Source organism: Rattus norvegicus, chromosome 14 (genome assembly GCF_021556685.1).
Source record: "Rattus norvegicus strain SHRSP/BbbUtx chromosome 14, alternate assembly SHRSP_T2T, whole genome shotgun sequence".
In the NCBI taxonomy this organism is placed as follows: domain Eukaryota; kingdom Metazoa; phylum Chordata; class Mammalia; order Rodentia; family Muridae; genus Rattus; species Rattus norvegicus.
In genome coordinates, this window is record NC_141547.1 from 41,768,168 (window position 1) to 41,796,079 (window position 27,912).

Here is a 27,912-nt window from a genome sequence, read left to right on the forward strand (position 1 = left end):
GTACATGTCACGTGGATTTGTGTGTGTGTGCTAGTGCATGTGTGCTTGTGTTTGTATATACATCAGGAGTCTTCCTTGATCTCTCCCCATATAATTATTCCAGGCAGCGTCTCGAAACTGAGCCTAGAGCTCCCTGCCATGGGCTAGTCTAACAAGCCAGCTTGCACGGGATCACAGTGCTGGAACTACAGATGATGGACGGGCCCGTGGTGGGCTTTAAGGATCCAAACACCAATCCTCGCACTCACCTGGCAAATGCTTTACCCCCTGTGCCTATTCTAAGCGTTTTAAAATATATTCACTTATCAAATCCTGCAGCACTCCTCCGAAGTGAGGTGTTGTTTAATGTTCTGTTTTACAGATGTTTCAACAATAACCCCTTGGTTGTTTTGTTGTTAATTCGAGGGATCTTTCAAAGAAAATATCTGGAAACACACGGACAGGAAAAGCAGCCTGCCCAAGGTCGCTCAGCTAGAAGTGACAGACCTGGTCTCCACCCAAGGACTTCCAGCTAGGAAGCTGGGCCTCTTGGCCCACTGTGCAGCAGTTTACTGCCCCAGGAAAATGAGCTAAAAAGGCAATTCAGTAGGAAGTTAGCTTTGCTTCTGCCTGCTGATAGTGAATTAATCCTTGAACTTCGATGTCTCCTCTTAGGACCCTCCTCAAACCCACGTAAACTACGCAGTCTGCTCCTACAACTATGAGAAGTCACTAGAAATGTGACCCAGCTGTCCTACCCAGTCTGCGACTGAGCCCAGCTTTATTATGGAGTTCACCTTTAGCAGTTAAAGCAGAAGCTGGTGTTGGGGGAGATAGGAGCGTAGCTTCGGAGCCATATTTCCTGCCCAGTAAGATGGTCTTCAAAGAGTCAAGGCTGCAGGCTGAGAAATTCCTTGCTAAGAACCTGTATCCAGAAGCTCACTCCCTGAACCTTGTAAAGAATGAAAATTCTCTGGACAGACCAACTCAAAGAAGCCCAGAACTAAGAACGCAGAGTAGTAAGTTTGTTTATTAACCTGCTGCACCCAAGGGAACAGTTTCTTGTTTTTTTGTTTTGTTTTGGTTTTGGTTTTGGTTTTTTTTTTTTTTTTTCTGAAAAGGTAAAATTCCTGACTGCACAGAAAGAAAAAATGAAAAAGATCTGTGGGAAATTTAATCACCAATGGGACAAAAATGAAAAACAAAGCCCTCCCAATGAGGATGTTGCCAGAGACAATGGGCCCCTAAGGGGAGATGCGATTGTCTCCTGATAAGAATCCCAACGGGAAGTGGCTCACACTAAGAAACGCATTACGGCTGTATTAGCCCAGGAATCTTTGTTCACTGGGCAACTGTGTGCAAAACCATCTGTTATGGCCCCTGGCTCCCAGTTTGCAAATGTGGCATTTACATTTCAAGAATGTGAAGGGGAAAAAGATTCTACCAACACACACACACACACACACACACACACACACACACACACACACACACACAAATACCTTGGGCTTAGGAGAGAAAACTCCCCTTTCAATGAAATCCAACTCCACTGTGGAAAGAAGATAGGCCACTTCAATTATGCACACGCAGCGTGCCTGGCAGCCTGGACCTAAAGCCACACACACACCAGGGTTTCACAGTCTTTAACTGGTTTAAAGGGCAAAGTACCAAGAACTGGGTTTAGAACTTAACCTGGCTCTGCTTAAACTGTCTCTTCCTTTCCTCAAGCTGATATGAAAACTGATGTTCTACACTGTGTAATGTTTAGGCTAAAATACTATCAGGAAAAAAAGCTTCGTTTATCTTGATGTATAGGGAGATGTGATAATATGTGTACATTCTCCAAAATTCACAAGAGATGTACGATTCAGATTTGCATGCTAACTATCCTGTGTGGAGTTTATACACCACACTTCTACGGGCAGGGCAATATTACTATCAATTAAAGAAACTGGGAAAAACCACGTGCCTATGAGAAAACAGAGAGGCTAATTTTTCCCCGAAGAAGATTCAAGAAGTTGAAAGAGACAGTCATACAACTCTTCACTACCAACAGTTTCTACAAACGTCTCCAGTGAACCTGTGAGCCCAAACGCACAGAGAACACCTGTCCCCCCTCCAAGCCTCCCAGCCACACAGCAATAAGAGGCTAATGTCTTTTTCTCATCTGGTAGTGAGCTACATGTGGTAGTTACAAGAGACACGCCAGCCCTGGCTTTTAGTAATGGTACCTGTATACTGTGTTTCCTTAATTCCGTTTTTAAATAGATGGCTCCAAACTCTGAGGAGTTTTTTTGTTTTGGGGGGGTTTTTTGTTTGTTTTTGTTTTTGTTTTTGTTTTTGTTTTGTTTTGTTTTGTTTTGTTTTTGTTGTTGTTGTTGTTTTGGTTTTTTTTTTTTTGCAGGCTTGAAGATGGTTGACCCTGAAAGGTGGCAGCCTGTGACTGGAGCCTTCCAGCAATGGCCTCTGCAGGCAACTCAGCAGGTTTAAATCTGCAGCCCTATAGTTCTATCATCCTGACAACAATGGAGACCTCGGCTGTCCCGAGGGTGGGAATGGGGTCGCTGAAGTGACCATCTGAGTACTCTGAAGCTTATTCTTGCTTGGTCACGACTTAGCAGCACACGCGCTCCTTTGAACTATCAGGCCGAGAGGGTTGCGCGCCATTTGGCCAATTTCACCTTGTACAAGGCATAAGAAAGGTGGTCCATTGAAATAGGAGTTCCAGGAGTGGACCACAAATCACCTGCCCTGTTCTTGCCCTCCATGAGTCCTGAACCCAAAGGCAGGGCTACGGAGCTGCACCTGCAGATAGACATCATGAATCAGGATCACCCAGCGAGCGCTTCCTGGACTGAGCCGAGAGCTCCAGTGATTTCCTTGGCCTTCCACCGAGCCATTTAAGACGTGAAATGTGCCAACCTGGCCCGGTATGCGGCCTGCTGGAGCCCACCCTGCGGTCTCTGGGACAACCAATAGCTGGGCAGCGTGTCTGCGGATAGTGCACTAGCAACTAGGTCTTGCAGGTTCCCCCCACGCTGTGCTCTGCGCCAGCCTTGCACCTGAAAGGGTGCCAGAACACAGCCAAGAGGCTCGATGGGTATGACCCTCTGTGGAGAGACACTGCCTACTCTGCTCCAGAAGGACGAAGAGAAAGGCCAAGGGAATGTAGAGCAGAGAACGGGACACCCCGAAATGCGGCTCCCGCAAGAGCTCTGGAGGCTCGAGCCCCTGGCGCTTTTGCAGCGCTAAGTCTCGCACTGCGCTTCCCGTGGCAGCACTTGCAAACCGAGCCGAGATTGCGAGCTCCGCAGGCAGCAGGGATGAAGGCGCGGGTGACCGCCTCTTGTCCCTGGGCGCACAGCTAGACCGCAGTGTACCCCTGTTCACGCCCACCATCCCAGGGCCCCAACACCAAGGAATCGCAGTCTTCCTCCGAAGGCCGCGGAGGGTGACCTGGGAAAGCTGGCCACGAAAGTGGGGGAAGGCTGGACCTGCGGTCTCTGCTCTCCGGGCAGCAGCTCGAGGTGCCCCTGCAAGGCCGCCCGCCGGTGGCGGCACCTACCTCGATCCACTTCTGTGCCTCGGCGAAGGCAGGCTCCGGAGGTGGTTCGGGCTGCAGGGGTTGAAGGACTTCCAGACCGAGAGCGGGGCAAGCCATCTGCGAAGCCCGGCGAGTACTGAAGCGCTCGGCTGCCGGGATGAGCACAGCGTCCTCCGCAGGAGCGCGCTCTCCGCCCCTTCCCGCCCGCCGCGCTCTCCAGCCGTCTTCCCCGCCCCCACCGAGCGCAGGTCCCTGAGGACAGCGGCGCGCACTGCCGGAGGACACCGTGGCCACCTCAGCCAGTGTCGCCCGGGCCCGCCGCTCCGTCCCCTCCCCCAGCTAAAAATAACCTGCTAGGAGCTCCGGGCGTCCCTCCCGGCTCACGCAAGGACCATGGGAGGGACGCGCCTGCCCGCCCAGCTTGTCCCGCCGCAGGGGTGGCAGGTCGGGCTGCACCTTGGGTGAAGCAGGACTGAGAAACAGCCCTACTGCGGCAGAGCTGGAGGACTAACTGGCACCTGCTGTCCCTCCCAGCCACAGACCTGAGGCCTAGAGCTGTAGCTCCAGACCCAGCACCCTTAAGTGTTCAGAAGGCAACTGCCAGATCTTCCTGTTAAAAGGGAGGGGACTACCAGCAAGCTACCTGGGCCTTAGCCTGTTAACTCATTCAAAGGATTTATTCAGCTCCTATTATTCTCCAGACACCAAGCTAGGAACCTAAGACTGATGGACTGGGGATGGGAGGAGGAATAAAACAAAAACAAAAACAAAACAACAACAACAGAAGACTCTTAAAATTTGTGCTGGCTAGTTTTATGTCAACTTGACACATGTTAGAGTTATCTGAAACGAGGGGACCTCAACTGAGAAAATAGCTCCAGAAGATTCAGCTGTAGAGCATGTTCTTAGTGATTAGTGAGGGGGCTGGGGGAGGAAGGGGGTGCCTAGTCCATCATAGGTGGTGCCACCCCTGGGCTGGTGGTCCTGGGTTCTGTAAGAAAGTAGGCCGTGCAAGCCATGAAGAGCAAGCTACAAGCAGCACCCCTCCATGGCCTCCACATCAGCTCCTTCCCTGCTCGAGTTCCTGTCCTAATTTCCTTTGATGATGAACAGTGTGATAGGGAAATGTAAGTCAAATACACCCTTTCCTCTCCACGTTGCTTTGATTGTGGTGTTTCATACCCTTACCAAGACACAATTCTAAGATCTTGCCTTCAAGATAGGCACATTTAGGCTGGGATATAGCTCAGGGTAGAGTGCTTACCCAGCATGCTGGTGGCCCTGCTTTCTGTCCCCAGCACCAGTCATGGAAGTACAAGCTTATAATCCCAGCACTCATTAGGCATAAGCAGAAGGTCAGACATTCAAAGTCATCCATTGCACACAGTGAGTTTGAAGCCAACTTGAACCATACGAGACACCCACCACTCTCTGTGTGCTTTTCCACTAGATATTCACAATATAGATATTCACATTGGGGATCAGACAATAGACATGGGAAACAAAAGATGTTCTAGAACATCCTATCTGATAAGAGGGGATGGCGGGTGCTGGGGAGAGAAAGTGCCAGTTGATTTTTCATATGCTGTTCATGTTGCTCCAGAAATGGCTCCACCAGGGCCCTGGTGCTGTCAATTGAGGCCTAGAGGAGAGAAAAGTGGAGAAGGAAATGGGGTGTTGTTTCTGGTGTCTCTCTGAGACCATGAGGATCGACTGGCACCACCACTCCAAAGCAACATATGTCTCCTCTCCTTGGGTCCTGTCTCCTCCCATTCCTCCCTACAGACCCAGTTGTGCTGGTCCTTGCTTCTTCTAGGCAGCTGGTCTAGTCTGATTCTTCTTTGCAGCTCAGCTTTTTTTTTTTTTTTTTTTTGGTTCTTTTTTTTCGGAGCTGGGGACCGAACCCAGGGCCTTGCGCTTCCTAGGTAAGCGCTCTACCACTGAGCTAAATCCCCAGCCCCATCTGAGAGTCTTTTTTGTTGCTTGGCTCTGCTCTTCTGAAGGGGCTACTCAGCATTTATTGCTTACTCTGGCAGGCCAGGGCCTGGTGAATCTGGTCAGTTTCAGGAACTTCCTGAAGCTACTTTGAGTTGTTTACCTTCCTGCTTAAAGAGCTTCCCTACAGGGTGTAATAGTTCAATCTCAGAGGAACTTTTACGCAATACAGTGCTCTTGATCGACACAAAGTCAGTGGATCTATCTCTCTGAATGACTACTGGCAACAGGTCAATGAAGGTGGCTGGAGGTAGGCAGGTATTTACTGCAGCTAAATTTATCATCTGTTGATAGTCTGATTTTAGTTTGGCTCCAATTCTGCCACTACAACACAGAGATAGAATCCAAAACAGGCTTGAAATTGCACAATTCTCTGCTTAGGAGCCAGGTAACTTATAATGTATAAACTTTGAAAAACACTTATCTGGCATTTGAATGGAGCCAACCACTGTCCTCATTGCAATACAAATAGGTGACCAGCCCACATTTTATTCTAGTCCTGTCACATTGATGTGAGGAAGCTGGGGACATGAGGAAGCTAGGAAGCTCAGTCTTTCTCTAGGCCTGTTATAACAGCATACCCAGCTTCCTTTCCACTCCTGTTCAGACTGCCTTACATTCCTGCCTCTGTTTCTTCCTGTCAAATGGGGAGGTCAAGCCACCCAGCAGCATCATGGTGACTAAAGACAGAAGAAAGAAGTCGAATAGCCCATAGTTAGTGCTAAATACAGGCCAGCTGACCCTCACATCCCACCATCCAGAACAGAGGGAGGGGAAGATACACAAACACAGCTCTCAAGAGGGCAACCAGAGGCAAAGAGTTAAGGGAATGCAGTCCAGAGAGGACCTTGTCTTCGGGAAGAAAGACACCAACATAAACACAAGAGCTCATAAAACAACTCCAGTGCACTGACACTGAACTGTCAGCGTGGACTTCAATGCACGGAGTCAAGTAGAGGGAAGGGAAGCCATGACCTAGATGGTGCATCTGGAGTACTCAGACTCTTGACCAAGTCAGTATGATAGTGCCCGTCCACAGTCCTAGCACCAGGAGGGCTAAGTCACGGGGAACGTTTGGGAACTCCCTGAGATACTTACTGAGGCAAGCCTGGACTACATAGCAAGACCCCGCCTGAAAAGAACAAAGGGTGGGAGCTGCAGCTCAGTAGTAGAGCAGGTGCTTAGCGTGCACATGGGTCCAGGTGTAGAAGAATTATCTTCAGTATAAACGTGAGCAGCAGATCAATCCACCAGCTCTATCTCTTTCCCCTATCCTAGCTCCCAATAACCACACAGAGAACCAAGATTTACTTGAAGCTACACCTCAATAGCTGAACCCCTAAATGATCTACCTTAACCTCCTATACTAATAGGACCTCCCAGCCCCACACCATGATATTTGCATATTTTTATCTTTGGGCTTCAGATGTGTTTCCATGATCTCTCTCTGGACCCCTTCCTCGTGGCTCCAAATCCTCCATCCTCCTGGCTGATCTCTCTCTCTCTCTCTCTCTCTCTCTCTCTCTCTCTCTCTCTCTCCTTCCCTTCTCCTTCCCTCCCTCCCTCCCTCTCTCTCTCCTTCTCTCTGTCTCCTCTTCTGGCCGATGGATGTCCCACCCTATTCTCTCATCTGCCCAGCTATTGGATGATCAGCATTTATTGACAAGGCAAAGAATAAATGATAAGAATTGTTTATACGAACCTGAGACAGGAGATTCTTGGTATAAGTTACAATGCCATGTTTGAATTGAAATAAGATATGAGGCCAGAGAAATAAGCATTTGAATAACACAAGGATAAACTTTACGTGATGTACAAAATCATTATGCCTATACCTAGGTCAACCCCAGCACCAATAAGTAAATAAATAAATAAATAAATAAATAAATAAGCGAGCAAGAGCAAGCGAGTCAGGCAGCGGTCATGCACACCTTTAGTTTCAGCACTGGGGAATTCAAGTCCAGCCTGCTCTACAGAGTACAGAGTGAGTTCCAGAACAGCCAGGACCACACTGCCTAGAAGACAATAAATAAACAAAACAAACAAACAAATAAAATCACACATTTCATAGTTTCTCATGTGTGGCTTCTTGGAATATTGTTAAGATTCTTCTATGTAGTATTACAGAATGTTTAAATATCAATATTTTTGTCGATTTTATTTCTCTGTTAAAATAATTCTAGAGCTGTGACCTCAGTAAATCCTCCAGATTCCTAAGGTTGCTAACTCTGTTTGCTTGGTAACTGGGACTAGGGGTGGTGCAGACCTTCTCCGTTCCTTTTTAGTACCAAAAGCTTTGACGCCATGTTAACATTCACTCTGTGTACCCATTCATGACTTGGACATTTCAGATTGTTTTCATTTTAGGTTTGCCGAGAACAATGCTATTATAAATATTCATGTGCACGAACGACATGTTTGTATGGAAATATGTTTTCTCTTGTGTATTTGCCAAGATGACTTTATGCTCAGCTTGGTGACAAACTACCAGACAATTCTCCTTTACAGCCACACTAGTCTACTCCAGCATCATAGGATGGCTCCAGCTTCTCCATGTCCTCACCATGCTGAGATTTTTTTTTTTTTATTTTTGAGACAGTATCACTGAGTAGCCCTTCATAAGCCTGGAACTCACTGTGTAGACCAGGCTGGCCCTTAGGATTAAAAACATGTTTCCCTGTGTTAGAACCAGAGTTTTATTGTAACCATGCCAGTATATATAAAATGCAATGTAACATTTTGTTTCGTTCTGAAGACAGACTCTCCTTCCTGTATTCCACAGTGGCCTCCACCTCCTTGTAAAGCCAGGAGTGCTCCTGCCCCCTGAGCACTCCAATTACAGACCTGTATACCCCCATGCCTGCTTTATGCCTTGCTGGGGATCAAACCCAGGGCTTCTCAAATGCTAGGCAAACTTTCTGCCAATTGAGCTACATCTCCGGTCCTTGGTTATGGGTTTAACTTGTATACTGGCTGCTTTTGTGTGTCAACTTGACACAAGCTGGAGTTATCACAGAGAAAGAAGCCTCCCTTGAGGAAATGCCTCCATGAGATTCAGTTATAAGGCATTTTCTCAATTAGTGATTGAGGATGGGGGGGTCCAACCCATGTGGATGATGCCATCCCTGGGCTGGTGGTCTTGGGTTCTATAAGAGAGCAAGTTGAGCAAACCAGGGGAAGCAAGCCAGTAAGTAACATCCTTCCATGGCCTCTGCATCAGCTCCTGCTTTCTGACCTGCTTAAGTTCCAGTCCTGACTTCCTTTGGTGATGAATAGCAATGTGGAATTGTAAGCTTGAATAAACCCTTTCCTCCCCAACTTGCTTCTTGGTCATGATGTTTTGTGCAGGAATAGAAACCCTGACTAAGACAACTTGGATTTTCCTGGGAGCTAATGGCAATGAGTATCTTTTCTTATGAATATTGGTCAGTTATACATCTCCTTGGGAGAAGTGTCTATTTTTTCTTTCTTTACTTTCTTCCTTTCTTTCTCTTTACTGTTGGCCCCAATATAACTCATCTTCCCTGAATGTATGGTGATCCTCCTGCCTCAACATCTTGAGTATTGGAATTACAGGTCTGCAATACGATGCCTGACTTTTTTAAAGCACTTATTAATTGAATTATTTTTTTCTTTTATTGTCGAGATATGAGAGTTCTTAACATATTCTAGATACAAATCCCTTATCAAATATATGGTTTGCAAATATTTTCTCCCATTCTGCATGTTGAATTTTCACTTTAAAAATATTTAATTTTTCATGTGCATATGTGCATGTGTATATGCATGGGTGCCTACAGGGACCAGATGCGAATGTCAGATCCCTTGCAACTAGAGCTACAAGGCTTCTCATTTGCCCAGCGTGGATGCTGTGATCCAAACTGGTCCTCTGGTACAGCAGTAAGAGCTCTTAACTGCAGATCTATCTGTAGCCTTAATTTTTGCTTTCTTCCTGGTATCCTTTGTTTTTCCTTTGGATAGTCTAAAATATCCATTTTAAAACTTTTGTTGCTCAGAATTTTGGTGTCATAACTGAGATATGACAGATTAATGAAAGTTCACAAAAATTGACTCTTTCAAAGAGTCTTAGCTTTAATACATCCTTAGTTCTTGTTAAAGCACAAGTTTGAAGGTCAGACAAACTCAGTGTGGCAGTCTGGGTCTTTTGAGGAGCATTTTCAGGTGTGAGCACCTTATTAGGAAAATGTCTTCAAGCAAAATCACAGAGGGAGTCAGTAGGTGCCAACTGACTTGAACAGAGAGGGGCCAGCACAGTATTGTACACCTATAATCCCAGAACTCAGGGAGTAGAAATGGGAGAATTAGGAATTCATGCCCACTCTTCACTACCTAGAAAGTTTGACCAACATAAGCTACATGAAGCTCTGCCTCAACAAAGGAGTCAGGGCCCATCAGAAGAGAAGCCTGTTGGGAGGTCCTTGAGCCAACTGGCAACTGGAGCCCAGATATTCCAAGAATGATCCTTGGTGTCCCTGTCATTTTCAGCAACTGGCTAGAAACATTGTGGGGTCTTAATACAGTGTGGCAGTAATTTCAAAGCAGAAAAGCTGCAGCCCTTTGGCATTTGTTGAGGGCTACATTTCATGGCAACCACATTTGGATCTAAATCCAGCCTTGTCCTTCATTACAATGCATTAACTACAACATTATGTAATCTCTCTCAGTCTTCCTCCCACCCTCATCTGTCTTGCAAAGTCTCAAGTAGCCTAGGCTGACCCAGAAGTCACTATGTAGCCAAAGATAACCTTAAACTTCTCATCTCTCTGCTTCCAGATTACAGGCCTGTGCCACTATACCTGACTTATGCAATATGGAGGATTGAGCCCAGTGCTCTACAAATTGAACTACATCCTCAATTTTATTTTTGAAACAGGATTTTATGTGGTCCAGGCTGGACTCCAACTCATTATTATGCAGTTGAGATGAACTTTGAACTCATGATCCTCTCACCTCCATCTTCTAAGTGCCAGGATTCTATGCACGTACCTCCAGGCCAGCGCTGGCAGTGCATGGGATTGAATGCTTGGGCTGCATCTCTAGCCTTTGAGTCTCAAAAAGCCACTATGTTCTAAGATGATACACAGTAATAAGTGATTAATAACAATACATTAATGGCATTATATATCAAGATAGGTATAAGGACTATAATAGTTTTTTATTACAAATTTGTCACAACTTGGAATCACCAGAGGAAAGATCTTCAATGGAGGAATTGTCTAGATCGGTTGGCTTTGGGGCCTGTCTCTGAGTTGTTGTATTGATTGTTAATTGATATAGGATGACCATGTCCACTGTGGGGGAAACCATTCCCTAGGCATGTGAGTACTTAATTATGTAAGACAGGAGAGAGCTAGAAGAAAGCACTGAGACAGGAAGTAGTGTGGGTGTATTCATTTCCCTCTGCTTGTGACTGTGGATATGATATGACCAGCCACTTGAATCCCTACCTTGATTTCCCTTTAGTGATGAGCTGTAACATGGAATTGTAAGCCAAATAAACCATCTTCTCCCTGAGTTGCTTTTGGCACAGACATTTTATTACAGTACCAGAAATAAAGACAGAACAGCCACTAGTACATAAAATGAGGCAGCTAAATTGGCTGTCACAAAGCAACTCAGAATTCCAGCATGTTCAATATTCAGAAGATCTATGGTTGGATGTAAATGAATATTTACTAAACTTCTTACTCACCAAGGACTGATTTCAATGTTACCTTTGTGGTGAAGACTTGCTGATCCTCTGAGCCAATATTAGTCACCTTCCTCCCTGTCACCACAATGGTGCGGTACTTTGCACCATAACAAAGTAGGTCAGAGAGGTCCCATGGGAACCTCCAAACAACCCAGACTGTTGACAAGATTATAGCTTGCTCTCCGCAAACTGACAACAATGCCCTATTGCTGAAGACAACACGTATGTGACTCCTTAAACATGGAGAAGTGCCTGCCTAGAGCCTCACACCTAATGTGCTAGCATCTTTGATACAGGAAGGCACACTACAAAGGAGGAGTATAAACACCAACCCAGCTACAACCCTTTGATCTACAATAGTGTCTTGCCTGCAAATACACTAATTCAATGGTGACACAAACCAATATCTGACTTCACTTAAGTCCCGTTCCACAAGATGGAACCCATACCCAACACTGCTTGCTTGGGTGGCTAAAAACCAGAGGCTAGATAGCCCAGGGACCTGCGCTAAAACTAAATGCTTCTGTTCTACTAAATGAATGTAGCATAAGATGACATTTTATTACACTCATAAGTCAGTGTCTTGCTCCTCCATCATCAGAGAAGCTTCTTCCTGCCGCAGATGGGAACAAACACAGAGCCCACAGCCAGACAACCTGCAGGGAATGAGAGACCTCAGAACACTCAGCCCTGAATGAGATGTCTCCATTACACCCTTCCCTTCAGGGCTCAGAGAACACTGTGGAAGAGGAAACAGAAAGGTTGTAAGAGCCAGAGGGAACGGGAGGACAGCAAGGCCACAGGACCCACGCACACACGAGCTCACAGAGACCAGGGCAGCATGCGCGCGGCCTGCACAGGCTCTTCCGGTATATACTGTGGCTTCTAGTTTAGCATTTTTATGGGATTCCTCAGTGTGTAAGTCTTTATCTGTTTCTCACGGTATTTCCCTTCTGTTTTGTCTGATTCAGATGTGTTAGCTTTTGTTTTATCTTATATTACATTTTTTGTTTTGTTTTGTTTTATCATTATCCCTTGAAAACTTGTTTGTTTTCTGATGAGAAACAGGAAGTGGATGGATCTGGATGGGAGGGAAGGTGGGGAGGAACTGGGAGGAGTAGAGGGAGGGAAATCAGTAACCAGGATATATTACGTGAGAAAAAAAATATATTTTTAATAAAAAAAAAAAGAAAATGGTATGTATTGAAAAATAGATATGAGCACCTTTAAGGAATTTTCTAAGGAATACTTTGAATTGTCATTGCTTTGATTTTCATGATATTTAAAAATAATTTTAAGCCAGGCAGTGGTAGCACAAGTCTTTAATCCTAGCACTCAGGAGGCAGAGGCAGGAAGGTCTCTGAGTCAAGACCAGCCTGGTCTACAGAGTGAGTTCCAGGATAGCCAGGGCTACACAGAGAAACCCTGTCTCAAAATAAAAACAGTGGTGATGACGATGACGACGACGACGACGACGACGACGACGGTGACGACGACGATGACGACGATGACGATGATGATGATGATGATGATGACAACCATGACAACCAGGACAATTTTATAATAAAACATGAGGACAGTAATTTTACTTTCATAGATTGACTGCAAGCTCCTGTAAATATTGTTTACCCCACAAAATGCAAACAATATTCACAGCTGATCTGTGAAGAGGGGAGCAGGAATCCTCACAAGACAAAATAAGAAAACAGAGAGACAGAGCAGTGAGTCCCAGACTGCCACATGTCTGTCTATGCGAATGTCATGGTTCAAAGGCCTCACCCTGGCTTAGCTACTAACATATGAGCTCAAAGCCTATGTCATGTGGGGCATTAAAAAATATATATATATTATATATATTATATATTATATATATTATATATATATGTTTCAAAAAAAAAGAATGGATCAGAAAATATTCTATCATCACCACACAAGAAATAAGCAGAAAGCTTTCTTGTCGTGACCTGAGTTCTGGGTCTGTGAAGCAAGAGGTAGCAATGAACCTTCTTTGGCCATAAGTAAAAGTATGTCCAATCCTCTTTATAGACAGAATATACGTACGTGGTCATGGTCCAAGCACCTCCCCACACCACACTAAGAAATTCATTTAGATCGGGGTTGGGGATTTAGCTCAGTGGTAGAGCGCTTGCCTAGGAAGCGCAAGGCCCTGGGTTCAGTCCCCAGCTCCGAAAAAAAAAAAAAAAAAAGAACCAAAAAAAAAAAAAATTCATTTAGAATGTAGCCTGCAACCAGGTGTTTCAGCACATGTCTACAGTCCCAGAACCTGGAAAGCTGATGCAGGAGGATAATAAGTTTAAAGCCTGTGATGTGGCTGCTCAGAATTATTCCAGATCCTCTCAGAGAACAGTAGACACGTTTAAGTGCTGGGCTATCTCTCCAGCCCCTGATATCTACCTGTTCCTATCACTACACTGTATGTATGATGCTGTACTGTTGTTCAAGATGTCAAAGTGAGATTGGCACTCACGTCTTAGCAGTTAATAACTGCTTAGTGCATGACAACGACCACTCCACACTGAAGGCCAAATACATATTTTACATGTAACATGTGTCTGCGTTTTATATATGTATTATGTAGGTTTTCTCGTATGTGTGACAAGCACCTGACTGAAGCAACCTCGGGGAGGGAGAATTTATTCTGGTTCATGGCATGACATACTTCACGGCTATAGCCCTCATGGCAGAAACCCCTCACATCTTAGCCAACTGAAAAGCTGTCCTTGAACTTCTGGCCCTCTTGCTGCCACCGGGGCTCAGGGACTGCAGGTATACAGCACCATGCAAGCTACTAGAGTCAGGGCTGTCCAGCTTCCTGTGTTAGATCACTGAGGGTTTCCCATCTTTTTTTTTTAAGATTGATTGATTGATTGATTTGAGTGTTCTATTTGCATGTGAAAGAACCCCAAATTGGGGAGACTCTCGCTCCAGTCTCAGGATGGTGGCGTGCCCCAGGAAACACAAGAAACCGATCTTGATGTAACAACAAGAGGCAGCTTTATTAACGAGATCTCGGGCCGACACTGAGGTCTCGGGCCGACACGCATCTCACGCAGGAGATAGAGGAGCCGACCACGAGCCTCTAAAGGCAGGGGTTTATATAGGGAAAGCCAGGGGATTTCTCGAGGTTACACATGATTGGCTGATTCAAATGGCGCACAGTTACTTTTGGCGCGGAGTTACATCAGCAAAGAATACGTGCAATCTAACATCTCAGCAATGTGGGTAGGGCAACTCATCTCACTCAGCAGGGGGATGACCCATCCTCAGGGAGTGAAGGAAGGGGAGGGGGTGGCTCCAGCCGGTGAGCCCTATCTCAAATTCTCTCAGGCATGTTCGGACTTTGTTTGTGACTAACTCTTTGAAATTTAACTCTTCACATGTATGTCTGCATGACAGAAGAGAGCATCCGATCCCATTACAGATGGTTGTGAGCTTGGATGTTGTGGAGATGGGTGTGGTTGCTTGGAACTGAACTCAGGACCTCTGGAATAGCATCCAGTGCTCTTAACCACTGAGCCACCTCTCCAGCCTGAGTTTCCCATCTTAAATGCTCTCTGGATCAGCATGCTCACTGAACGCTTAGCCACCGATGCCCTTGTGGTTGTCCTGTGCTGACTTTTATGCTGCTTTCGTTACTGTCAAGTGTTGATTCAATTGTGAATTCAGCCACAGAGGTCTGAGAAATTCTGTGCCACAGAGCTCCCATTAAAAAATGTCCAGTATAGGAACTAAAGCATGCATCAGCAGTTAAGACCACTGGCTTTTCTTGAGGAGGAGCCCACAGGATGGCTCACAGCCACCTGCAACAACCCATCAGGAGATCCAAGAAACTTTTCTGTCCTCCTGGGCACCAGGTACTCAGAAGGTACATGTACATATACACGCAAGTACACCTACACATAAAAATAAAATGAACAATTATTTTTGAAGTGTAATATACTGCATTGCCAAGATAATTTTATTCATTCGTTCGTTCATTCATTCATTCATTCTACAGTTATGGGGACTGAGCCAAAGGTCTTGCATGAGCAGGGAGATATCTCAACCACAGACCTATACTCCCAACCCTTGTTTTCTTGACTTTTATTTTGAAGCAGGGTCTTGCTAAGTTGCCCAGGTTGGCACTAAACTCTGTCACAGGTTTTGAACTCAAGGCACTCCTCCCTGGCTCAACCTTCTGAGTAGCTGTTGTTTGCAAGCCTGCACCACCATACCCCACTCTACAGCTAGTCTTGTAGGCAAGAGCTTCAGTTTTGACAGAGTCATAAGAACCAAGTCCTCCATTTTCTCATGTCTACTGATGAAAAGAACTTCCCCAAGACGAGTTCCTTGTTTCACTCAACCTTGCTCCTCTCTCCCTGACCCCCAACCCTACCAGTCCTGGGTTCAGGCACTGAAGGGCATTGGATTAGCTCCACCCAGAATCTGGTCTTTTCTGTCACAGCACCCAGTGGTAGACACAGTGAATGGTGCAGATATTTCTGGAAGTTATTCCTAAGCCACCCGTTGGCAATAGCATACCCAGTCTGCTAAACCGTGGCCACATAAATACATCCATATTTTATGTAACCCCAATTCAATTTCCCTTCACCCAGATTCCCAAAATACCCACAGCCATTTCATCACCATGAGGCACAAGGGAAATCACCATTAAAGGAAACTCTAAGAGGCAAAAGACAGCAGTAAAATATCTCTTAGAGATATTCAGCTATAGGGACATTCTGACAGCTCGCCGCCCCAGGGCCTTAGAGGAGGGCAGCTCTTATAGGAGAGAGGAAACAGGAGTTTGGTTAACCCATGTCTGGATGACCGGCATAGGTGAGCTCCAGCTCTGTTCTATATTTTTGTTCATTTCTTGTGGTTCAAGGGCTCAAACTCAAGGCTTCACACACACTAAGCCGATGTCTCACCATTAAACTAGAGCCCTCAAGACTCTCTCACCTCTAATTCAGAAGACAACATACTCTCCAGAGTGGCCTTGTCCTTACTCTTCAACTGAGTACCTGGAAATTTAGACAAAATATTAATAACATACTTTGTTTCTAAAAGAAAACCATATTGAAGGGGTAGAGAGATGGCTCAGTGGGCAAAGTTCTTGCCACACAAGCTTGATGGGCTGAGTTCAGAGCCTCGAAATCTATGTTAAAGCCAGACATAGTCACACATCTACCTGAGAGCCCAGCAATCCTATAGGGAAACAGGAGCTGGGACCAGAGCACGTGGGGCCGGAAGTCCTCAGACCAGCTAACCGAGCATACATACATAGCAGCAAATGAGAAAGAAACCCTGTCTCAAGTTTGAAGTTGAGGGCTGACACCCAAGATCCTTCAGGTCTCGGCAGTGGTAGTACAGAGGCAGGTGTATTTCTATGAGTTCAAGGCCAGTCAGGATTAAATAGAGAAACCCTGTTTTGAAATAAATAAATAAATAAATAAATAAATAAATAAATAAATAGCAAATATTTTCCTTTAACCTGCACAAGAGTGTTCCTATACTCTCACACACAAACACATACATGTGCAGACACAAAGAAAGACAGAACAGTACATTTGTGGCAGTGAGGGAGGGGAAGACTCCGACTTATTTGACTATCCTCTGTAGCAAGTATAACTAAATCAGTGATTCTTTAAATATATATTACAGCTTCTGTCTCCTGGTATTTTCCCCTTAACCTATTTAAAAATGTGACCAGCCATCGCTGGTTTTCCTCATATTACCAAAAGTTAAAATGCTTTAAGCAGAGGAAGACTAAAGGCATGTGGTTAGGGCCGTGGGATAGTGTAGCCATTTGCATTGGTATGCGGGCTGCAAGCCTGCTTCCTGTTCCTTTCAAAAGCCAGGCAGTATGGCTGCTTCCTCCGTTCCCATGGAAACCTCAGCCTTGCTGAAGTTCAAGTTAATTTCTTACCGCCATCTGCCTGTAGACCTACGAGAGCCTTTCTCCAGCTAACCTGCTGAGAATGAAGTTAACTTGGGAGCTTCCTGGGCTGTTTCCCCGGGAGGTCAAGAGGCAAAGCAAATCCATCTGGACCTCAGTATGAACGAGTTAGTGGAAGGATGAAAGGAGTTAAAATATAGTACATAAATGCTTTTAATAAAAATGAGGGCCCTGCACCAGATAGCGCCTGTCTACTGGCATGGATTGGGGCGGGGCTTTCAGGGCCCTGCCCACCCACTCCCTGCTGAACTGTCAGCTACTGGTGGATTCTGCCTGAGGGGCAGCCATTGTCTTCAGTGGTTTTGTGCCCACTGAGGAGCACACCAGACTCCAACTGGTAGCCCCAAACCCAGGTTTGGATGGTCCTGAGTGGACCCTGTGAGTCCCCAAATCAAGAGCAAAGCCTTGAATGTGGAAGGGAACTTGAAGGGAGGGGGTGGGGCAATAGAAGTGGAAGGGAGATTAAAGAGAGTGGTGGCTTATAATAACCAGGATGCATTTTATATACATATGACATTGTCAAATAAGATTATCAATCAAAGTTAATTTTCAAATGAAGCAATATTTAACACAAAAGCTTAAAACAGTTCAACGTAGGGGCTGGGGAGATAGCTTAGTGAATAAGGTGCTTGTTGTACGAGTATAAGGCCCAGAGTTCAGATCATCAACCTCCCAGCCAACAAAACCAACACAACAACAAAACAAAGACAAAAGTGAGTGAGCAGAGCTGGAAAGATTCAGAGGTTAAGAGCACTTGTTCCTGCAAGCCATGGCAGAGTTGGGGGAGGGGAAGGTTGGATTCCCAGCACCCGGATGGCAGAGCACACGGATCTCTAGCTACAGTTCTAGGAAATCTGTCTCACTTCTTGGACCCCAGGGGCATATACGTGGGTGCAGGCAAGACACTCATACCCATATGGGCATGACAACCCTGCTGTCACCCCAGCATTGGCCAGGCAGACCCAGAGCAACCCCAGAGCAGGCTAACTAGCTAGACTAGCTGATTCAAATATCTACAGTTTTATCCAGAGACACTGCCCCACAGAAGTAAAAAGCAAGCAAGGAGCACACCCTACATCAACCTCTAGTCTCCAACCTCTATGTCCACACACAAGGGAACACATACACATCACACACATGTACACATGCAAGAAAAACATAGCTTACATTGGACAAAGCCTACATGGTGTATATTATTTTTTAAACCCTGAAATTGACCAGCTTTCTATATGTTTCTCAAAAATATTAGTGATATCTTCAATCAAAGGTCATAAACTAATGACCCATGGTTCAGCTCCACGCTACGGGCATGGCTTTGGAGCCCTACAGCTTCTTAAAATAATGCTTAAAAGAGGCCCCAGCTTCTAGAAATCAGGAAATGCCAGGAAGGAAAGTTAACAGTAGCAACCACTGGTTTCTACACCCTCTAGAAAACTTGGGAGAGGAGGAGGAGGAAGAAGAGGAAGAAGAGGAGGAGGAGGAGGAAGAGGAGGAAGAGGAGGAGGAAGAGGAGGAAGAGGAAGAGGAAGAGGAAGAGGAGGAAGAGGAAGAGGAGGAAGAAGAGGAAGAGGAGGAGGAAGAGGAAGAGGAGGAGGAAGAGGAAGAGGAGGAGGAAGAGGAGGAGGTGGTGGTGGTGGTCAGGCCCAGAGGAACCCCAGAGCAGGCTAACTATTTGTTTGCTTTTACACTTTGCTGCTAGTGTCTGCACCATTGGCACCCAAAGTGTTCCTTAAATTTGTGTCATGCCCACTTCTCAAAAGGCAATGCAGAAGCTAAAACCCAAACACAGACCACCTACAGTCTCACAGAAAAGAGTCACCCCTTGGAAGAAACCAAACCGAAGTCACTCAAATCCTTACAGAAAAATGGCACAGCACTCACGTAACCTACGTATGTCCTCCCGGGTACTTACAGACGTCTTTTGATTGTTCGTGTCTAATACTGTGGAAATGCTCTGTAAATGAGTTTTCTCCATTGTTTAGGGACTGATCAAATTGGGGGGCATCTGTATACATATTCCATATATGTAGAGGTCTCTGTGACCATCATGGCCAGCACAGTAACAATCCACAAGAGGTAAGAAGGAACTTTGGTTCAACACACCTCAGTGGGTGTTGGGTCACACTTTAGAGGCAGGAAGAGCAGAAGCTCAAGGCTGTTCTCAGTTTCTTAGCAAGTTCCAAGAAAGCTGGGATACATGAGACCTAGACTAAAGAAAAAGAAAACCACTGAACACTTGACACTGTATGGCATCTTTAATGCCTTGCTGTATTTTGATTTTGTGATTAATACTGAGAATGTCACTTCTCATAAATATGCAGTACAGATGGCCGGAGTATTTTTACAACCATTTCAGAAACAGTTGGAAATTCTGAAATCCTAGTCCAAATTCTTTTAATGATTTCTTTTAAATGAAACTCACCATGAACTCAAACAGCAATTTGCAAAATCCACCATTCTGACACATTATAGCACAAAAAGGTGCTGGCTTGATACTCACATGCTGAGAAATAATGACAATGAAATAGACTTCGTTTTATTTGATTAACCTAATAAAAATCCTATAGTCTTGACTCTTAGGTATTCTGAGCAGCATCTGTTAGCTGTATACTTCTGTATGCCTTGATGGCTTACTCAGTGCCAAGTACACACTGGATATTCAGAACTGAGGCGGCAGTGGGGCCGTACAATGTAATACAGGAGAGTGCAACCTGGGGCCACCTCTGATTCATTATATATTTGGGGTTGAATTGATTTTTCAGTCATTACAAGTTCAGAAACTTTTTATATTACCAAGATGCCCTGCCCCTGAAATCCAGTCATTTATAAGGGAAGCAGGAGGCTTGGACTCAAGGTTTATCCATGAAGAAGCCTCACCAGAGTTGTTTGCAATAGTGACCCCCACGATACAGAGGCGTCTCTGCAGCCAGAGATTCATTAAACAAATTATTAAGGTATAATCATTACTTATGGTCATCCTATGGGTGCTCAGATGTGCAGTGGTTATAATAAATGGTTAAAAGGGAGCCTTGCAAGTTTCTGAGTGATCATCACGAGGAAGTCCTTGTAACTACAGAGCTAAACTTTGATGGAAACTTCTTTGGTGCTCTACACCAGCATTTTAATAGGAACGGTTGGACTGAGATGTGTGTGGATAACTCAAATTGTTTCCACTAGACATCTGTGTTTTCTATTACTTTACAATGAACTCAGATTACTTTGTTATTATTTTTTTCTTCCATTTTTATTAAATTGGGTATTTATTTCTTATTTACATTTCAAATGTTATTCCCTTTCCCAGTTTCCTGTCCATCAGCCCCCTAGCCCCTCTCCCTCCCCTTCTATAAGGGTGTTCCCCTCCCTATCCACCTCCCATTACCACCCCCTCAACATTCCCCTACACTGGGGGTTCAGCTTGGCAGGACCCAGGGCTTCCCCTTCCACTGGTGCTCTTACTAGGATATTCACTGCTACCTATGAGGTTGGAGCCCAGGGTCAGTCCATGTATAGTCTTTGGGTAGTGGCTTAGTCCCTGGAAGCTCTGGTCGGTTAGCATTGTTGTTCATATGGGGTTGCAAGGTCCTTCAGCTCTTTCAGTACTTTCTCTAATTCCTCCATTGTTATTACTTTTTAATTAAGGAAAAGCATCATAAAGAGACAGACAGTTGGTCTGACCTGTAATTCTAGCACTTGGGAGGTGGAAGCAGGAAGATCATCATAGGTCTTCCTAGGCTATGAAGTAAGCTCAAGACCAGCCTAGGCTACAGAAATCCTGGTCCAAAAATTCAAATATATGCATTTTCAATTTTATGCTGGTTTTAATATATCCTTTTTATATATAAAATATATTACTATATTATACTTAATATAGTAATATTATATGATTACATATTATATATGGTATATATTATATACAATAAGTGCATGTTATTATACAGTATGTATTATATATAATTATATGTATAAATATTATAAATGTGTTTATAAATTTATTTATAATAAATTCACTTGTATAATATGTATTATATATAAATGCATAATATGAATATATCTTATACATAAAATATAAAATAAATTTTATTCACTTTACAACCCAATATTAACCCTTCCTCTCCTCCCAGTACCCCCTTCATGCAAATCCTTCCCCCATTCCACCTTTTCCTTCTCTTAGAAGGGGAAGCCGCCCTCTGGGCATCACAGCTCCCCACTAATACAACACCCCACACCCCCACCCACCACCCAAGTCAGCCCAAGCTCACTCTAGGGTTGGTGATTCAGTCTCTGGAAGCCCCCCAGGTTAGCTGACTCTGTTGGTCTTCCTGTGGAGTCCCTGTCCTCTTTAGTTCCCTCAATCCTTCTCCCAATTGTTCTGTAAGATTTCCTGAGCTCCATCTAAAGTTTGGCTGTGAGTCTCTGCACTTGTTTCCACTGGCTGCTGGGTGGAGCCTCTCAGAGGACAATTATTTGAGGCACCGGTCTGCAGGTATAACAGAGTGTCATTACCAGTGTCAGGGATTAATGGATGGGTCTCAATTTGGGGCAGTCACTGGTTGACCATTCCCTTAGCCCCTGGTCTATCTTTGTCCCTAGACATCTTGTAGGCAGGACACATGTTAGGCCGAAGGTTTTATGGCTAGGTTGCTGTCCTTATCCCTCCACTGGAAGTCCTGCTTGGCTGTAGGAGGTGGCCACTTCAGGATTCATATCCCCACTGCTAGGAGTCTCAGCTAGAATCACCCCCATACACTCTCCGGGGTCTCTCCTAATTCCAGGTCTCTAGCACATCTTATTTATAGACATAATCATATATAATTTTATGTTATATAATATGTGATATGTTTTATATATATTAAAACCAGCATTAAAAAATAAAAACCAGGTTGGATGAATCATGACCAATCATGAGTGACAATTGTTTATAATAGAGGACTAAGGTCACAAGTTCAAGGTTAATATTTGTCGGGCACATGCTACATCAGCATCTCCTCCATCAGTCCAGGAAACAATCTAACTACAAAAATGACAGAGCACGCATCAAGAGGAGACCTTGACAGTTACCACTAGAGCCAATGGCCTCACAGTTTTATTCTCATAGAAATGGCTACAGTGCAACCTGTTTTCTTTTGCCTGTGTCACCTAAGCAACAGAATCTAGCATTTTACTAAAGTGATTATTAGCTGTTTTCTCCCCAACATCCCACATTATCTACAGCAGGGCCTTCCCTGCCTCTGTTTGCAGTCAAGACCAATGTGCTCCAACAGCAAACTGGTGATTTCAGAGCAGAGAGAGTGTGGCCCTCCCCAGGAGGGACCGAGGTTTGAAACCCCCAGGTGACACTAATGTCTCCACAGGGCATCGTCATATGGACTTACACTATACAATAAATAATGACACAGTCACACAAATAGCTATGACGGCTTTTACCTGGCTTTAATAGATTTGTGCCCCAAGACTGCTGCAACAAATAATCACAATTTGGGAGGTTAAAACAACAAAACTTTATTTTCTGCCATCTCTAAAGGGTAAACCCTTCCCTGACACGTTCAGCCTCTGGCCTACAGTATTTCAGGGGACATCGCCCCAGCTAGGCTTCCAGTTTCATGTGGCTGCCTTCCTGTGTGTGCCTGCCTCTCCATCTTTATCTTTCATAGACACTAACCACTGCGTGATTAAAAGCCACCCAAAGTCTAAAATGAACACATACATTTTATTTAAAAAAATCGTATTTCTAGAATAGGGGGATGGCATGTTTGGGGCCAGTCTAGACTATTTTAGTACAACTCTGTCTCAAAGGAAGAAGATGGAGGAGGGAGGGAGGAGAAAGAGAGAGAGAGAGAGAGAGAGAGAGAGAGAGAGAGAGAGAGAGAGACAGAGAGAGAGAGAGGACAAAACATTATTTCAAAATAAAGTCATATTTTTGACTACCATGGGTTAAAGCTTACATATCTTTCTTGGGGCTCTACCTGACCCCACTACAATGTATATATGTGTTTCTTTTTAGGCTAGATGCTAATCTTAATCCCAGCTCACACTTACAATTGATCCAGCCATCATGCTAAGGAAGCACTTACGAGCACCATCTCAATACAGATACGAAATCTTCCACTTTGCAGCTCCACTCCACCTCAGCCACTCCAATATCCAGTTTCCATTATTCTGTCTTCTGCTAAAAGAGAGTAGCATTTCAAAATTCCTGCCAGTGGACAAAGCGGCGGTGGCTTTCACTGCGAGCAAGAACTGAGGCTCCTAGACAGTCCCCAGTATGACCTGTTTGGCCGCTTTTTCAACCTGCACAGCTAGGCTTACCCTTGGTCGTAAAGCTGCTGTGATCTGTGGAACGTGGAGCCTGCCTGAGGGGAGGCTCCTTCTAAGACAGAATCGTGAAGCTCGATGATAGGCTTTGACTTTGTGGGTTTTTGCTAATATTACCCAGGTATTCTTACTTCTGCTTCTTTTTCTGTGTGGGGTATGTTAAATAAATCAGCCAGCCTTCACGAAAAGTTTTAAAAATAAATAAAAGGGCAAAAGAAGCACAGCCTCTGATATTTCCCAGATTCTATCAAGTCAGACTACCACACACACACTGTCTGTTTTCTTCTTCTTCCGGCTTTCTTATGGAGGCTTGTTCACACAGACTACAGAATTGAAAGACTTTAACAATCCCCAAATCCCCACCTCCTTGAATTCTACATTTCCATTCTGCTTCAGCTGTATTCTGTATTCTGTATTCCTCTATCTCGCCAATCCATGGATGAAGCTACTTTATGCTTTCTCACTGAATACTTCAGTGTGCACATCAGTACACCAGCACACAACCCAGGCTGTGTGTGTCTGTGTTGTGGCGTACACACACAGGTGTATACAGATATGATCACTGTGTGCCTACATGCAAAAGCCAGCGTGGGATATCTCACATCCCACTCTACCATTCTCTGCTTTATTCTCTCCATGAGACAGGTTCTTTCACGGAACCTGACACCAGGCTTGTGGCAAACAAGCGGAGGAGATCGTCCTGTCTCTGCCCTCTCCAGCACTGACATTACGGTCAAGGCTCAGCATTCTTTAGAGGTGCTGGGATCAAAATTCCAGTCCTCCTGCTGAAGCAGAAAGCCTTTCTACCCGCCAAGCCTTCTTCCCAGGCTCCCTAGAGGCAGGCAGATAGAGCTGAACCAAGGAAAGAAAAGGGAGGCTCGTGAGCACGCCCACTTGGCCTTCCACTCGCCATTTAAACCAGGCACTTCCTTCACCAAGACGGATGGAGCTGAGAGCCCGGGAGTACGGTGGGAAACACTGTCTCCACGAGGAGTCTGGAACGGTGGGGAATGTGTTCCTCTACAATGCAGCACTGAAGGATGTGACCCATCCTCCACAGCGGTCCAGCAGCCGGCTCCGGCCACGCTCACCCATTGGATGAATCTAGAGTCTTCATCTCTCACAACCTGTGTCTGTATCCATCCATGTTCTTCTTTGCCCATCGCCCTTATTCTCTCCTCCAAAGACTCATATGCCAGTTTCAGCAATGGACCTACATTCCAATAGCTTCTTGATCAAAGAAAGAAAGAAGAATTATGTCTAACTCACAGCTAAAAATTACAGTAAAAGGCTAACATGGGGTCACAGAGGACCAGTCACTGAAGGTCAAGAGACAGGGATTGGCCTGATAAAGGTCACACATCATCTGTGTTCAAGAGGTAAACCCTAGAATAGCACCAAGTTAAGGGTACTTAACATACACCATAAAGGAAATTCAATATTATGACTCATTTACATCCATCTCTGATAGGAAAAGAGTTCATCTTATTGATATGACAAGTAGGAAATATCTCTAGCACATAGTGTTTTTATATTGCAATGCTCCAAAGCGTGGTTCTTAAACTGTGGGTTGCAACCCCTTTAGGGCTGCATATCAGAACTTTACATTATGATTCATAACAGTAGGAAAATTACAGTTATGAAGTAGCAATGAAATAATTTCATGGTTGGGGTCACCACAACATGAGGAACTGTATTAAAGGGTCCCACCATTAGGAAGGTTGATTGAGAACCACTGATTTAAAGGCTGTGACTTTATTTTTAGTTAAGAATTTGTTTAGATTGAATGATTGATAAAAGATTATTACTCTCCCAGCAAGGGATATTAATAGCTGAATTATTTTACTAAGATCCATCATGAAAGTTTTCAATTTTTAATTTTTGTTAAATAAAATGAAATTTTTTAAGAGTGAATTCAGAAGACCAAAGGAGCTTTGTAGGAAAGGGAGAAAAAAACTGTTTAACCTCTGTCTCACCTTCTGGTGCATGTTTATTTAAACATTCTGCCAATGTTGATATGACCCACCAAGAATGTAAGCCAGGTTTGGTACAGTTAGATATAATTTATTTACAAATCTGCAGAACTCGGGCTCCTTTTATAACAAACGTTAAGAAAACAAACAGAGCATACAAGCCTTCAGTCAAACAGTGTCAACTTATAAACTCAGAAACAGAACCGAGGCAACTCCAACCCGGAAGCAGTGCGGTTTTTCCAGATCAAATATTTGACCAGTAGTCAAGTAAGGAGAGGTGAAGTTGAGGTAATGCAGCTACGGCATCCTCTGGACCAAAGCCTCAGCCACTTCTCTGACTCCAGTCTCAAGAATCAACCGTTCACCAAAAAGAAAACAAAGTTCACCAACACCCCATTGTCTTTCGCAAAGGCCATGATCTTGGTTTGAGATGGTGTCAGCAAACCAAAGCTGGAGTGGACAAGTGTCCACTCTAGACACTTGTCTTTCTCAGCACATGGGTTTTACAATCTCAAAGGACCCGACTTCTTGGAAGTACCAGAAACTCAATCCTATAAATAGCTGGGATTTGCATTTTTTTTAAAAAAAAAATGCACTTTTAAATGTAGTAGAACCTGTAAGGGTAGCATTCTCTGCTAATCCCAGCACTCAGAAGGCTGAGGCCAGAGGGTAGGAGGCTGAGGATTATTAGCAAACCATTCTGGGAAATCGCACATGCACAATGGCTCCTCCTAAAACTGCCTCAACTCTTCAGCTTATTTCAGAGACTTACTATACTCTGTGCTGACCTTGGTCCACAGGCACTCCCCGACCCCAGCCGTGCATTTTAACTCCTGCTTTGCGTCAGCACTTGTACAATAAGATATCTTGCCTCCCAGTCCTGAAGCCTGGATGAGGTTTCCCACCATCACCATCACCACCACCGAAGGGTCCAATTCACTGGGTCCCTGGAGGAGGAGATAGCAGGGTTGGACAGTTGACATAACAGGAAAGCAGCTCTTCTAAGGTTCCTGTACCAGGAAATAGCTCCTAACTGCCAAGATTGTAAACTCCAGGGCCAGACCCCAAGCATATGGAGAGCGATGTTCTGTGTGCAGTTCCACAGCTACTGGACGAATAAGGCTTTGAAGGGAAAAAATCCTGTCTAAAGTACATCCTGTTGAGCACTGAGCAAACACAGAAACCTTTGTCCCAGATTGTATCGTGTGTCGGGACAAAGGCTGCCAGTCATGATTTCTTCCCATTTTGGACAAGCAAATCATTCCTTTAAAAGAAAAATATATACAAGATAGTAGAAGTCAATATGAGCCTCTGAGCCAAAAGAGTGGGTAATCCAATTGCCCTCTGTTTTGACTTAGACTAAAGAAAGTTTTGGGGAATTATGTTCTTGCCCTTCAAAATATTTTAAAGCCTGAAGGGCAGCAGATTAACCCCAAAGATTCTCAGTTGCACTCCAGTGAAACTACCAGTCCCAGCTTAACACTGTCTCACTTCTGCTTTAAATCCAGCCAGACACGCACCGCCTCCCATTAACTACATTTTCCTTATTTTTTAATGTGTGTGCATATGTAACAAGGGGGCAGGGGAGGGTCAGAGGTCATCTTGTGAGAGTCATTTCTCTCTACCATGTAGGTCCTGAGTATGAAACTCAGTCATCAGGCTTGGGGCCCTTTCCCTGCTGAATCATCTTGCTGACCCTTCTACTTAAATACACTGAAGTGTCCTTTCTGATTTCTACCCCACTGTCACCTTTCTTGCTGGGGATACTCTGACAGTCCTCTGACACTGCTTTGTCACAAGCAATATTGGGGAGACACCTAGTATATTTGGCACAAATACCTCAGTCATTCAGGCTACATGGGCCACTTGGCCCAATCTTGCAGACACACCCTTTTCTCTTGATAATTTTGTATTTTAATTAACAGATAATTATATCCTTTCCCCCTTCTTCTTTTTCTCCCCACAACCCCTCCTCAGTTGAAGCCATCTGGCCCCCCTCTACACCTATCTGACAAAGAAGTTTACGCTGTTTTAGTTTGGCTTCTCACACCATGGTTACATCCTCCTGATTCTTTTAACTGCCAACCTCAGCACACTCGAGCTTGGGCTGATGATTTGGACAGGTGACGTCCATAATCGGTACTGCCTGCAGGCCACAGCAGCCACAGGCCACACGACTGGCAGCAATCACTTGGCGAGTTCCTCAAAGGGAGAGGCAGGCCCTATTCAGCCTGGAATTTCCACAGGATTCCACCACTGTGCTTTGATCAAAGTAGACACCTAATACATACATAGGAGGAAAAGTGGGCTAATCTGTCTCTAGGGTCTGCTTCCAATTTGGAAAGTATCTGTAATGTATATGGCGTGCATGTAGCTGGAAGAGAGTTTGAGGGAGTTAGTAGCACTCTTTCAAAGCGCCGCTCCTTTAAAGCAGCTC

The 27,912-nt window shown here is 44.7% G+C and overlaps 1 protein-coding gene and 1 long non-coding RNA gene across 36 annotated transcripts in view; both read right to left on the minus strand.

The window, feature by feature from the left end:
* The window catches only part of Limch1 (LIM and calponin homology domains 1), a 312,252-nt gene extending 308,591 nt beyond the window's left edge, over window positions 1–3,661 (minus strand). For all 33 annotated transcript variants that reach the window (XM_087583019.1, XM_087583015.1, XM_087583013.1 and 30 more), the window contains 1 exon segment: window positions 3,545–3,661. Coding sequence is in view for 32 of the 33 variants with exons in the window: in XM_087583015.1 (XP_087439141.1) it covers window positions 3,545–3,640 (96 nt within the window). In the remaining variant the exon portion in view is untranslated.
* A 10,562-nt stretch (window positions 3,662–14,223) lies between these two features.
* LOC148001327 (uncharacterized) lies at window positions 14,224–23,480 on the minus strand. 3 transcript variants are annotated; one of them, XR_015637425.1, is made up of 4 exons: window positions 23,227–23,480; window positions 16,423–16,657; window positions 16,194–16,255; window positions 14,224–15,145 (listed from the first exon to the last, which is right to left on the minus strand). It is a non-coding gene; the product is annotated as an uncharacterized LOC148001327 (long non-coding RNA). The 3 variants fall into 3 exon arrangements; XR_015637426.1 differs by having other exon boundaries at window positions 16,515–16,657; window positions 23,227–23,467; XR_015637424.1 differs by lacking the exon at window positions 16,423–16,657 and having other exon boundaries at window positions 23,227–23,459.
* Window positions 23,481–27,912: the final 4,432 nt, after the last annotated feature.